This window comes from Embiotoca jacksoni, unplaced genomic scaffold (assembly GCF_022577435.1).
Source record: "Embiotoca jacksoni isolate LCO1_2020_lvr unplaced genomic scaffold, fEmbJac1.0.p SCAF_7, whole genome shotgun sequence".
Classification (NCBI taxonomy): Eukaryota; Metazoa; Chordata; class Actinopteri; family Embiotocidae; genus Embiotoca; species Embiotoca jacksoni.
Genome location: NW_027185425.1, coordinates 2,235,088 through 2,250,070, shown reverse-complemented (window position 1 = coordinate 2,250,070; position 14,983 = coordinate 2,235,088). Strand labels below are relative to the sequence as shown.

General features: G+C 43.5%; 1 protein-coding gene across 1 annotated transcript in view; it reads right to left on the bottom strand.

Annotated features, from left to right (window-relative positions):
• Window positions 1-2,695: 2,695 nt before the first annotated feature.
• Window positions 2,696-14,983, bottom strand: part of myo1g (myosin IG) — a 50,862-nt gene continuing 38,574 nt past the window's right edge. The window contains exon 22 of the mRNA XM_069176766.1: window positions 2,696-3,522. Coding sequence (XP_069032867.1) covers window positions 3,360-3,522 — 163 coding nt within the window. The 3' untranslated portion in view covers window positions 2,696-3,359. The remainder of the gene's footprint in view (window positions 3,523-14,983) is intronic.

Sequence of the window (14,983 nt, the reverse complement as noted above, 5' to 3'; positions counted from 1 at the left end):
GCGTGTGGTGTAATCTCACCTTTAACAACTGTAGTTTATTTTTTGCCCCATGATACCGGCGGTGTGCAACGGTTGTCTGATGTTTTCTTAGACCCTTTTTGGGAAATAAACGATGTGCAAACGGCCTGTCGCACCTTAAACACGACCAAAACTGCCGACGAGGGAAAGGAAGACGACCTGCGTCTTCTTGCTGCATTCGAATGGAAGTCGTGAGCTTGTGATTACAACGTGGGGAGTCGTGCCCGTCGTACGCTTGGCGTTGAGGTGGTTAAGTCGTAAAAAACAGCGTTACTAGGAAACGGCGACATGGATGGCACCCGGCAGCGACAGAGGCCAGCAAATTACCAGGCTAACGGGAGGATATCATAATGTGGGAAATGCAAAGGCACGGAGAGGGAAAGGATGAGGCCGTCGGGAAGAGCAACAATTTCCTCGGACGCAGGCTATTATCTAAGTCACGAAGGCAAACTCTACATGACTAAAAAGACAATGTATTGGCCGAACATCCAGCGGAAAACCAACCTCCGTGGCCATTTCTGTAGACGTCAACAAACACGTCACAACTTGCGAAATCAAAGCCGATGCGGACATTTGCGCCGGCGCGTAATCACCGACGACGTCACTAACTAACAGCATTGTTTTTGCAGCTGTCGCTTTAAGCGTTGCGGTGCATTACGGTTCAGGAGTGATAAATCGACTCTCGCAGGTGTAAACACAGCCGTGCGGATTTCTTTACAGTCTCAGAGTTAAACTATTGAGCTGAAGATTGTGCTGAGTTTAGTGTAAATTATACAGCTGCAATACAGTACGTTCTGTTTCCACATTATGCAAATCCTACTCATCAAAAATATATACACAAGTCACACACACACACACACACACACACACACACACACACACACACACACACACACACACACAGGGTATTACGGAGCAGTGAGATTTGGGGGAATCACAGCGTGCAGTGTGTCGGAGGGCAGAAATCACAGCGAGGGCACGCTGTCGCTGAGTCGCGCAAACACTCGCTGCGGAGCGAGAGATGGGACGAAAACTGGCGGCGAGCGACAAAGTTAAGCTCAGACCGAGCTGTGAACTGAGATACGAAGAGTTTCGGCAGAAATATGTCGCTGACTCTCGGCAGGTCAGCAACCGTATTTAACGCTTCCCAAAACAAATGACACCGGATGTTTCGTTGCGTATAAAATGAACCTTTTGCGATAAAAAAAAAAAAAAACCTCTTAATTTAAGCCCGAAAGGGGATTTCCCACAATTTCCAGCGTTATGTATGTGAAAAAAAAAGTTGTATGAAGGCTTTTGTGTCTCCGGCGGGAGCTGAGCAAAATGTGATAAACCGCCGTCAGTCTGATGAAAGCTTTAAAAGTGAAAAATATCTGAGGGTTATTGAGCGCTTGTGCAGCGCGCTGCTCTGCTCTGCTGCAGGCAACGTTCACTGCTGCAAGCGAAACGCACCAGAATCTGCAGCTGAACTGCCGGAGATCACGTTGCATTGTGAGCAATGAAGCAGAGCACAGAAAGAGGAATGAGGAAGAGAAAAAAAAAAACCAACATATGTACTGTATATCTCTGAGTTTGAGAGTGTTACAGAAGTGAACTGCATCCCTCTGATGAACAGTGGCTTCTGTGGCAAATGACATTCATGGGTTACTGCTAAATGCAGTTTATAGCTGAAATGCTAAACTGTATGGCCTATAGATAAAACGCTAAACTCCTGTAAAGGTAGCAATGAATCTTTAAGACAGCGCAGACACACTCAAAAACAAATGTTCTAAAATGTAGTGTATCATTTTTTTGGATTGGTTTTGAGTTTCTCTTTGAAACTACCTCGAGCGTGGAGAGTGAAGAGTTAGCTTGACCAATAGAGCCACGACGGACACGTGAATGGAAAATACAACCGCTTGAAATTAATCAGAAATATCCTTCACAGTTTGCCAATATTTGCCAACTTAAAGTGCAATAAGTACTCTGGTTTTTCACCCGTCAGCGAGCGAGGTGGCGAACGCTAGCTCAGGTCCCAATGAGACAATAAATTCAGTTTATTCAGGGACATATTTGTTCCATCGACTCCTGAAAAAAGTTGATGTAAAAGTAGTTTTATTTACTTCCGTCGTGGTGGCGGCTGACATCTCACAAATGTGGACAAACAATATCAAATGGGCCAAACTGGATGGCACAAAAACGAAGCAAAAATGATTTGAACTTCAGTTCTCGTACGTCCCCGTCATATGACATCTGCAGTGTTTGTTTGTTTGTTTGTTTGTCAGCCCAGCTGATCCGATACAGAGGACACCAAAGGACGAGAGAGGAAGCAGCTCCTGCGTCACACAGTTTTCTCTGAGCAGCTTCTTCGATCGCTGCTGTTCAGAGGAGAGTTTGGACGGATTGTCTTTAAACTCATCACTTCCTTGCAGGGTGAAGAAGTTTCCTTACAAACACCAACATTTAAACCGATGTTGTAAATTGAGTGTATCTGCTCAGGAAATCTTCTCAGTCACTGTAAAACACTGAAAACTGACCTCTTTCTTTCATATTTTCATGTCTTTGCTCTTCCTTCAAAACACATCTGAGTTTGAATCAGTGCATCATATCGTGTTTCTGTAGTCTTCAGCCTCGGTGCAGCCGGCTGTCTGTTCATGTGGCGAAGCATCAGGGAGAAATTAACACACACAGAACTCGCTTAAGTAAACCTTGAATAATTTATTTTCCTCCGCTGTCTTGTTTTTCATTCCCCTTGTTATTACTTCTGACGTGGAATAATTGTCGTATTTTGTAGCCGGCAGCGAGAGATAATACAAAAATAGATCAGGGATGTTTTGTCTTGTTTGCATTTAACTATTGAAATGTACAATTTACCATAAAAAGTGCATTTATTCATTGTTTTGTTTAATCTTTAGTTTGGTCTTTTAAAAAAAACATCCTCAAATATCTAATAATTTTATAAAACAGTAAAAAAACCCTGAAAAAGCACAAACAGTATCATATATATAAGTATTGCTGCTGCGTATTGCGACTCTACAGCAACATAAAACCTCAAAATTTCAGAAACTTGCCTCCGAAATTATTCAGAAGTCTCGTCTTTGTTTGGTGAACTTTGAATTCCTGCAGCTCAGCATTCAGGAAGCAGATTCTGCCAGCAACTCTGCTCGGGGTTAATACTTTAAAACCTTTGTGAAAAATACTTAAAATCCATGAAAGAAAGCTGTTGCTTTTCAAAACAAAGTCCCACGTTTCAACCGCGGAGTCCTCGTCGTCACGTAAACCTGACCGATAAGTTTACCGATTCAGATCTCGATGTCCGCTCCAGTGAGCTGTAACTGGTGACGGTTTGGGTGGATGCGCCGTTAGTTAGCAGGGATCAGCAGGATGAAACCATCTCGAGACTTCTTGAAGTCAGCGCTGGCCTGGCCGGCTCTGGTCTCCACGGTGACGCTCCTGGGTTTGCCTCGCATGTGAACCTGCAGAGCTGAGCAACAAACCTTCACAGGAAACAGGCCTTTTCTCACACTGAAAGACAAAAGCACAAACATGTATGCATTACTATACATGTGAGGTTCTTTATTGACCATAATTATTTCCATACATTTCCAAACATTATGATATCAGCTGAAGAAAAACACGCCACTCGTACCATAACCGTCACCTGACTGATATCATCCTAATACAACACGCACACAAAGAAAACTTTGACCATGTTTCCGGGACTGGGATCCCAAGATACAAGTTGGTGATCAGGTGCCATTGTGGCATTAAAACAGTTCCAATAACTACCATAACGTGAAAAAAAGTCCAACCTCGAATCAACCTCGGAGCAGCAGGATCGCCAAGTGTGTGAGGGGAGCTGTTGTTCAGCTAATTACCAACTGGTTATTTTCAGCAGAGTCAATTCAGGGGAAAAAAAAAAAAAAGTGCTTCGAGTTTGGTATTTTGTCCGTCGCCAATCTTACAATTTTGGAGCCAGAAGTGAGCATATTTGGACGATTCGGGGAGGAGAGAGCGGTGGATCTGGCTCGATCTGATTAGGTACCTGAAGAATACTAAACCTGCCCATATAGTGGAAAGCTGACTGCACCACAGGCCTGTCAATCAAGCAGACATGCCCCCAAACATACTGTTTATTTTTAAATGGACCACCAGAAAACTCATGAGAAGAAGGGACTTTCGCAAATGACACCATAATAACTTAAATGTGTTGACTTGGTATTTCAAGAGAGAAGTTGAATGGGAGTCTTTTTGGAGCCAACCTCAAGTGGCTTTAAGTGGTATTGCAGTTTAAGACACCTCAGCTTTGGCCTTTGCAGCTACAGTATGTCCACTTTTATATATAGTCTATGATGTAAACCATTTTGGTCCCAATTTTTTAAACTCAGTAATATCTACACAAACATTTGCATGTTTGATCAGACGTACCTGTCCGTGAGACAGCTGATTTTGACAGTATACTTGTCTCAGAGATGGACAGCTGTGTTGTGAATTTGTCAAACCCAAATCTACAAAAAAAACAAAAAAAACAAAACATCTCTAACGCTGAAACAGCTCCTCAGTTATAAAAGATAACCTGCAAAATGAGTCTGACTTGCAACTTCTTGGAAAGATATGGTCTCCTCACAAACATCTCCAGAGCAGGTTCAACGCTCAAAAAGAAACGAGCTTGTTATTGAACAGCTCAGTTGATGATGTGGTCTGATCACAGCTCCATCTAGCCGCTCTGCTGACAGCTGGGTCGTGGAAGTGTGGTTCTGCACCGTCAGCTGAAGATGATCCGGTGTGAAGTCGCAGCTTCCTCTCGGGCCCCCCGGGATCCTGCAGCCTCAGCCCGGCCGCATCGACCCCACTGCTCCGCCAAACACAAGCTGGCCTGGCAGCGTGCACACAAAGAGCCTAACACTGTTTCCACCTACGTCACACAGACCCGGGGGACTCTTGAGTTCAAGGCTGATTGTCCTGCTTGTGAGGACATTTCTCATATGAAGGTATTCACATTTCCTTGTTGTTGTTCTATCAGTCGACCTGCATCCTTTGAACTCAAGGTAAAGGCTCTGAAAAAGCAAACGCAGAACCGTATTTGCTGAATGGCTATTTGCGGACGCCTTTGAATGTCGGTAATGTGACGGATAAGCAGGTCCGCCTCGTGCTTATAAGCCAACTTGGCAACTGTGTGCCTACTTTGGCGAGGGTGGAGGATCGTTTCAAAGTGTCGGTGTCCTATTCTCCCCAGACTGACTTTTTATTCTTCAAAAACGTGGCTGGAAGTCATGGCAGGTAAAACCCCACTTTTCTAAGCGGATTACATAATTTTAGTTTAGTTATGCAATAGTTCTGGTTTATCAGGTGAGTGCATCATGGATAAAAAAAGAACACTTAAAATCTGAGATTTATGTATTAAATACAGTGTACAATAAAAGTGCCCACTAATTTATTATGTTTTAATATTGCCACTCACGTGTCTGGTGTGTGTTGTTGCATGTGTTAATGGGACATTTGCATTGAATTTTTCTGAGTGGGTGAAGTGGATTATATGCATAATGAATGTCTTCTATATTTAGTATCACTGTGGTATTTAAAGAAGATGCGTACAATGCAGAAGTTTGTTTGCTACAATATCTGTCTTTTAATCCGTTTTTTTTTTTTTAAGTGTGGACTTCCTGTAATAATACTGTTAATATGAGGTGAAAATATCTCCTGCCTGTGCAATTGTGTAACAGCTTTTCTGAAAGTGACCTTTGCGGTTACTGTGTCATCTTTCTCCTCTGCTTGCGGTGTTTGAATAAAGGCTTATCTGTTCGACAAATAAAGACGAAGCTTTAAATCTCTTCGGGAAGCACGATTCTGGATAAAAAGAGGATCACGAGTTACTTGCTAAGAATTGAGATCACGATTCTCTTTCACGATTTCTTTTCATTATAATATGTTTCTTGCTTTCAGATACCTGACACGGAAGGAAAAATTGGGTGCCTGAACCAGAAGCAGCGGACGGAAATTACGATGCCAAAACTTTTGTGTAGACGAAGCTCATTTCATGGACGAAGCCTGGATAAGAAATGAAAAAGTTCCTTTAGCTCCACCGTAGGTCTCCTGTAACAATTCTCCTACTTGTATTTGCTGAAACATGTAAAACAGAAAGTAAGACTCTTAATTAAGTCAGCTCTCTCCAACACTTTCATCCTGTAACTCTGGATAAAATCCATTCAAAATGCTGTCAAGTTGGCAGAAAATACTTTTAAATGCAGTATTTTCTTTTCACTTGACTTTCTCTGATTCCAGTCTTTGATTTAAGCTAAGCTTAACACGAACTGACAACACACTCCTTATTTTACAGCCCTCACCGACCTAAAACTGAGACCCGAACTAAGCTAAACTCAGAAGGTACGACCGGATTTTTTTAACCCGCACCAAACCTAAGACCCGAGGCTACAATCTGATTTACTGACCATTAGCGTACAAGGCTAATGCAACAAATTGGCTACCGTCTAACTTTTTTCTTGGGTATTGTGTTTCTACGTGCAGAAAAAGAGCCCAATTCCTCATGAAGCACCTTTGAAAATAATAAAAGTAACAAAACATCCAACGGTCGAACTGAAACCCAAGATTTTCTCAGGAAGCATCGGGTTTAGGTCGGATAGCAGAGCTGCCAATCAGTGCTACTAACAGACTACTTTCTTGTTGATTGAGCAGTCTGAGAATCGGAGTTTTTTTTGTGGGGAACTGGTACATCTCAATCTCTAAACTGCCACAATGTTTGTTCTGCTCGTGCTAAAAAAAAAAACCCATCGAACTCTGTCACTGCGTGTTTCCAAAATTGCGCCGCCGATCATCGTGAGTCGCTCCAACAGGTGTGGCCCGGAGAGTCTTTCTCCCCTCGGCCAACTCTGCTGAACCCCGTAAACCAGCTGTCCTGCCGCACACGGAAACCCACTGACCTCCGGATTGTTTTTGATTTGAGCGGGATGCTGATCTCATCGCACCGGCTACCACGAGCGAAATCCGACACTGGCTGAGCGCGTTGAGAAAAGCCTCTGGCGTTGCCTGAGGACGAGGAGGATGATGGGCTTGCGGAGGCCTGCGGTGCAGCGACGTGAAGCTTTCTGCTGCTGCACCAGGAAAGCTGAAGGGTGAGGAGGATGAAGGGCGACGATATGTTCGGCGACTGCAGGAATTAATGTCAGAATTCAGACGATTTATTCCCAACAATTATAACGTTTTGGCTGGGATGGGTTGGACTGTCCTCACCAGAAAAACAACAGCATCTGTCGCTTTTACAGAATACATCAAGACTTAAATTCACGTTTTCCCGGCCGAGCTGCATCTCGTGATGATGCAATGAGTGTCCTCTGTCATAAACAAAGACTGAGGGAACATCACGCTGTTACTGTGCTGCCAAACCTCTCAGGAAGGAGGGCGGGGTTGGCTGTTTGACTGTTGTTCGCATCCCGTCTCCAATCATCACTGGTTTCTTTGAAACCACATCCCGGCCCTAACCTTGAACAGCAGTTTAAGTTTCCTAAACCTACATTAACCCTAGCTTAACGTTAAAAATACGGATCTTTGTTCATTTGGGTTTGCTGTTTGACTCTTTGCCGAAGAAGAGAACATTTCATTTTCAAAGCAGTCAATGTCTCAATGTCTCCTACCATTTTGTAGTCAACCTATTCCAAACTCAGGCTACAAGATTTAAGCTTTTCCTGTCCCGACAAACTCGTAAGACAAAACCCCCCTGAATCTAGCTCTTGTCCACCATTTATCAGCCAGAGACGCATCCTCACCAAGCGGCCAGCCAACAGTTACGTCACCAATTGGTCAGTGAATTGCTGTTCTGAAGCCTCAAGTTCGGTATTTTAGCCGTCGCCATTTTGTTATTATGGAGCCAGAAGTGACCATATTTGGACAAGCTGGGTACGAGTGAGCGAGGATCCGACTTGATCTGATTGGAAACCCAAGAACTGTATGCCCCACCCACCTATAGTGGAAACCTGACTGCATCGAAGACCTGTCAATCAAACAGGTACACCCCCCAAACGTGCAGCTTTTTGAGGCCTAATATCTAATTTATGACGAGATTATTTTCAGATGTATCGCCAGAAAACTAATAAGAAGGAGTGACTTTAGCAAATGACACCAAATTGACTCGGGGAAAATATTTATTGACTTTGTATTTCATGAGAGAAGTTGAATGGGAGTCTGTGGAGCTGGAACCTTTTTGGATCTAACCCCTGGTGGTCCTAGGTGGTATTGCACTTTAAGGCATTTTTCAGACCTGGAAGCTACATTCACTTTTATATACAGTCGATGCTTCTCACCCACCCTGCTGCTCCTGAGTCCCCAACATACCTGAGAGCATCAGTGAGCGGCCGCCAATGAGAGCGAGAGATTAGCGGGAAACTGAAGGTAGCAGGAAATACACAACATCACAGCTTTGATTTGATTTGATTGACTAGAGTTTTCTAGTGTGAGCACCACGATACTAACAAGACATAAGATACAGGAGAGATTAGTGCGGAGTTGGAGTTGTGCAGGGGCACATTGCTGCATCACTCTTTTCTTTTCAAAAGTCCAACAATAAAGTCAGTGACACACACTTATAATTGACTTACATCTGACTTGTCTACTTTTTTTCTGATTTCGGTGCGTGTGCTCTGTGTGTTTCTTTAAGCGCAGCAGGATTGAGTGTACAAACACTGTCCGCGGTCGTCTGTCTGCCAACCAGCCCTCGCGCTGCAGCCGAATAATTCATGGCCGGGGCTGCAGACAGAACTGGGGCGCAGCGGCAGCTCCTGGAGGAGCCTTTGGACCTTTTTCCTCCCACCCTCACCGCCGCCCCCCCTCTTCATCCTTTTTTCTGCCTCCAAAGACTCCTCCTCATCCTCCCCTTCAGTCTTTTTCTCGCATCTCTCCCTGCCACCCCCTCGATGAGGCTGGATGCTGATAATCCGATGTGAATGCACGCCTCTAGTGTCTCCATTATGAAGAATCATGGGCCATTTTGAGCTGTATGTGTGGTGAGGCGTAGCCAGTGAGCCAGACGCTACACCGTGTTACTGATGCAGTTGGTGCCGTTGTGGGAGAATCAGATCAACACCCGGCCTGTGCTGAGACCCTCGCAGGGAATAATGTGCCATCACAGATAAAAGATGTTTCTGCTGCCAAAATAGCTTCTTCCTGCGTTTGTCTTCAGCAGCATTTTGTCCTGATGGAGGAAACAGCTCAGAGTTTACCTCAGTAAAATGAATATTTTATAACATCGGCAGAAGAAACACACAAGCTGCCGCTCAACATGAACAGATATATGTCCACATGATGTGCTGACACAGGGCACCTTTACGGATTAAATAAATCATGACTCTTGCAATTCAAATGTAACCTGCAGAGACTAATGATGATTTGCTCTGATTTAAACATGCATGAATCAGTAAGGTGACAGAAACTGTTGAGCTTATGGTACGTTCATGAGCAACTGGGGATTTATAAGGTTCAGAGTGGGAAAACACACCTGTTGAACAGGAAATATCTCACTATAGGAAAGTGGGACGTTTTTTTGAGAGCTGCGAGAGAAGCAGGTTTGATTTCACTTGACCTGGTGGTGAAAGGAAGAAATCTACTTCTGGTAGAATAGCACTACCGGTTTGGATAGGTTGGTGATATGTAGACACCCCAAATTCGATCTGCTCCCTTTGTCCTAAAGATCTAGTTTGATTTTCCTACAGTCTGAACAAAGACTTTGTCGCACTAATCCGACACCTTCAGTCCTTTGAACTGAAAAAAATGGAGCACAAATGTATCAGGTAAAAAAAAAAAAATCCTTTTATCTTCTACGATCTCCTCCACGGTGCAGTGCAACAACAAAAAAAGAAAACGTCAGGAAGATGCACTCAAACCACAGAGTCACACAACAACACCCAAAATACAAGACTTTCTTAAAAAAACAGTACAACCACAAAATAAAGGAGGAAACGTGTGAGTGAAGTTCCTTATTAATCCTCAGAAGTGAGCGGTTTGTTTCTCAGGGCTGTCAGATTAGTTAACAAGCAGAGAAGTGCTGACATCTGCTCCTAATGATCCCACTAAAGCTGAGACAAGTTCAGACTCAAAACACACAAAATCCCTCATGCAACTCTCACTCTCACTCTCACACACACACACACACACACACACACACACACACACACACAGAAACCAGCAACAGCACCTAAACTCACGCAGCAGCACCTCCCATCAGACGCCGTTAATAAAAATCAAAAGCAGAAATCTGACACGAGGCTCAGAGTTTTGCTCCGTGCAGAAAGGTCAGAAAGGTTTCTTCATCCCTGTGATTCTTCTGCCTCCTTCCCGTCATCTGCCCTCCTTCTCTCCTCTCTCCATCAGTGTCACCGGGCTCGGGTATAATTGGGTCTCCGGAGGCGATCAAACTGCTCAGGTGTCCAAAGACCGACAGAGCAGAAAGAAATCGGAGGCCGGTCAGGATCTGTCAGACCACAGAACGCAGCCAGAGTGACGGACGGGTGTCGAAACAGAGGAATCACTCAGGTTCAGTGTGCTGGATCACAACAGCCCTGTTAACCTGAATGCAAGTAACACTCTGACTGAGTGATAAAGTTACGCTATTGGTCAGCTGCAACTTGCTGTATTTCTATCAAATTAAAAGCCTGGTTTCAAATTAAAAGCTAACTATTGTTCCATACACGGTCCAGCTGTACACAAGGTCTCATCTAGGATCCAGATGGACGTTCACACACAAAGCAAAGCCATGATTTCAGCCGGTTATGTTTTTGCAACCAGACTTCAGATGTAAGTTAGTTTGTCTGTTTTGTTTGTGTTCAGTCTCCATAGAGACTTCACTTTTTTATATAATATTATTTCCTTCAACCCTCCTTTTCCTCTCTGTTTGTTTATGATATAGATCCATGAGTACAGTTTTTGTTGGAAAGTTTTCAATTCACGCAGAAGCATAATTTCATTAGTTCTTGTGAATTAGCAATCGGACTGCGTCCGACTCTAAAATTAACTCTGTTTTAAGTGGATTAAAGGAACAGTTTGACGTTTTGGAGAATACGCCTTCAGGGAGCATCAGATGTGAAGATCAATGCCACTCTCATACTGTCTCTGTTTGGTGGATATAAAGATCTTAGCTTAGCTTAGCACAAAGACTGGAAACGGAGAGAAACAGCTAGCCTGGCTCTGTCCAACAGTAACAGAAATCTGGTACTTTTTAAAAGAGAAAACTGCTTTGTGTTTAATTTAACTTGTAACGGGGTTTTTGTTGTTGTTATTAATTCAGATGTGCTTTGTTTATTTGTGTTTTTATTAGTCCCAAAATATAGTAAACTAAAAGAAAATTGAATTTCCCTGCCAACACCACCAACGCTCACCAGTGAATATTCTATACTTTGGGTATTTAAACTGTATATTTTAAAAAAAAAGTGTAAAAGCATCGAGTTTTGGATTTGCAGGTGGACTGTTTCTCGGCTGGGAGCAGTGACTGAGTTTCTGGTGGGCGATTTACAACTATTGTCATATTAATCCAGTTTTTGTACAGATTATAAAATATGTAACGTGTTAATCAGTGAGCTTCAAAGGTGCTGCTGGCAGGTATTGTGAGTGTTGAACAGAATTAAGATAGCTGTCTTCCTGTTTCCAGTCTGTGTACTGAGCAACTCTAACCTGCTGCTGACTGTAGCTTCATATTGAAAGGGCAGGTATGACAGCCCCCCCCCCCCCCTCGCCTCCCCCCATCCTCTTCACCTAACTTGACACCGCGTCGTCACACACAAGCCTGCAGTTTTCCCCATGCAATCTTAATTAGCACTTCCCCAGCTGCCTGGCAACCATCGCTGGGGCAACAGCAGCATCTGCAGCCCACACAGCGGGGGGGCACCGTGGGCCGAGGCCACTCGAATCCTCCGGTGGAGAGGTGGCCGGGCGACCCATCCCGCAGGGTTCGCTTTGGCGTCACGGCGTTGATTGCCGCCAAACTGATCCATTACAATTACCATCAACGTCATCAGTAACAGTGGGCCTATCTGAACCAGCTGCAGCCGGCGTCCTGAGTCTCATCAGGGGGCATTCTGGGAAAAAAAAATGAGTCATCCTCTAACAGTGAATTCATACCGGGTGATTTTTATAACTGGAGAAAATATTATTTAAGATGCAAAGCCAACGAGCTGCAGTCTTCAATATGCACATGGCTTCGACCGTCAAGTGTGAATAGCTTCAAGAATTTCCTTGACCACCGACATGTTTCTGAGAGAGTCGGTGAGGCAGCGTCTCATCAAATCGATTTTCAGACAGGAAAGACGGTCGGACGTGATCAGAGGTCGTTGAACAGACGGCTGAGTTACAAAAAAAAAAAAAAAACAGCACCAAAACTACTTCCTCATTGATGAATTGCTCCGAGTAGTCGAGGCTGCTGCGAAGAATAAAAACGTTGCTGAGGAATCCATTTGTTGCACCGTGAGGTTGATTTGGAGGCAGCACTTGCGGCGTTTTAAATCCACAAAGAGACCTTTTGATGCCGTTTCAAGGTCAGTCGCCGACTCGCCGAGATGCTCCGGCAGAAAGTCCCCGAGATCTAATAAACCGGACGGGAGCCGCAGTCATGACGTCTTTATAAACCCGCTCCTCGGCGGTCTTTGATGTAACCGTGTGGGAATGAGCTCATCGTGATGCGTTCACTGTCTCTGAGTCTTTCGCTGCACACTCGTTGTTTGAAATTCATCTCATCGTCCTGGTAAATCTCCTTCCCTGTTGAAATTCTACCATCGTATCACGTCTCCCGCATCGTTCACGTCTGCTTCGAAATTACTTCTTTTTCAAGGGCAACCACTAAATTAATACGAACAGCAGACATGGACACATCCAAACTATTTACATACACACTATCAAGGTTGTTATTTTTGCCCACATATGAAAGTTTGTTTTACAAAAAACTGACAAATTCAATTGTGTGTATACAGAAAACCTTGATGACCAATTAGATCCATGAAATGTTAAAGACCTTATTGCGCCATATTACCTTAATAAAGTGCTTTGATCTCAAGAGAGGGTTCCCGTCTTAAGTGCCCTAAGATGTCTCAGGTTGTGATTCGGCACCACATAAATACAAAAATTGTGATTGTAAAGTGCATCGGGACCTTGTTGCAGGGTGACTTTACATTTAAAAATGAAATTGATCTGAATTATGACCGTATTTTGAGCACATAATCAGGCTGTGACCAGAAATATAAGCCTTTTGTAAGCTTCACTATAAAAGTCTCCAACATACAGTTTGTGACAACATAACTTGTAATAACAGCCGACACACACACACACACATCTTAAGTAATACATAAACTTTTAGCTGCCTACTGTAGAATTATTACTTTATTTAAGTCTTCATCTGGATGATATTTATTTCTCTAAGAGAGGCATAATGATTTCAGTTATTTCCTGATTTCAATCTTGTTTTTCACTTTAACAGACCTACAGGTCCTTCTGTAATTTAAGGCCAGTTCAAAGAAAGACTTTGCATTTTCAATGTGTTTTTATGAAAGAAGCTGCCTTTACTGTTACTTTATTAGTGCTCAGTGTGACAACAGAAGAAAAACAAAAGGATTCGGTAAACCTGAGTTGTGAAAGCAATTTTTTTTTGTGCAGTGAGTTGTGATTTTTAAAACTGCTGTTGGCATCTTTGCAATTACGTTCAGAAAGAGACATTTAAGTATTTTCTAACAGTCGTGTTGATGATGAAATTACAGCTGAGTGATTAAGATGATATCTAATACATTACTGTCTGTCTGTCTGTCTGTCTGTCTGTCTGTCTGTCTGTGGTGAAATTCACATGGTTTACGGCGCTTGTAATCTGCCAAAGGCTGAAGAGGTCACCCGGAAGGATGACTTTTATTAGGAGGAAGGAGGAGAAATATTTTATTACTAACATCCCGTTACATTAATCCTGTCTGAAAGGGTCTTTTGTGAGACACGTCTTCTTAAAATGAACATGAAAATGGATGAATGGAGCCTCGCAGGAGCCTCGCGGAGCCAACGAGTCATTTTATAGTCGTTACATCCAATCTCCGACACCAGTGGGTCCAAATAAACATTAGCGGCTCAGTGTATCACGCACCACCGCCTGCTCTCAGTGATTTATCGTTCCCCACTTCACCAATAATCCTCCTGTATCATTATTAAAAGGTTTTAAACGTGTTCCTTAAAAGTCCTTTTGTCTGTCAGGTTCTGACTTTGTGAACTCAGCTTGTATGAAAAAAAAAAAATCAACTAAATTTGTTGTTGAGCATCACATGAGCAGAGCAACGCCACCAAACTAAATTATGTGTAGTTATAATATTACCGATTTAAAACCTCCGACCTCGAATCCAACTGCCCAAAATAGATTGTACAATTTGTTTGATGGGTCGTGTGGCCTTCAGAGTCTGGCACCGAGTTACTTTAGTCATGAAGGACCCTTCGAGTTTTGTCCTGAAAGGAGCGCTGTGTTCACAGTGAGAGACGGTTTTCCTTTAACGCTGAGGTTGACAGTTTTTCTGGATGAAGTCAAAACACAGAACGTCATAAATCCAGCCCTCCTCCTCCTCCTCCTCCTCCTCCTCTCCCTCCTCCACTCTCTGGACTGAACCTCCATCCCCAGATGAGCACGGACACACGCACATGCAACACTACCGGCAGTATGTAGGAGTTGAATAATCTTGATTTATTTGCATTTTTACTTTTATTCCATCAAACGTATTTATCATGTATGTACAGGGAGCAGCCGTGTACATGCAAGCTGTGTTGCAACATCCAGAAGTTACGGATACGTGTGTGACGGTTATTTATGTTAAAGGTTAAGGGTCGTGTAAATCATGTTGAGATTCTCGAGAAACAAAACAGAAAGGTAACGGGAGACGGTCCTAAAAGCCGGAAGAGTTGGCCTTTCATCACCGCTAGTGGAGGACTCTGCGTCTCTAACATGACCTGCGATTGGCCTAAAAGTCTCCAT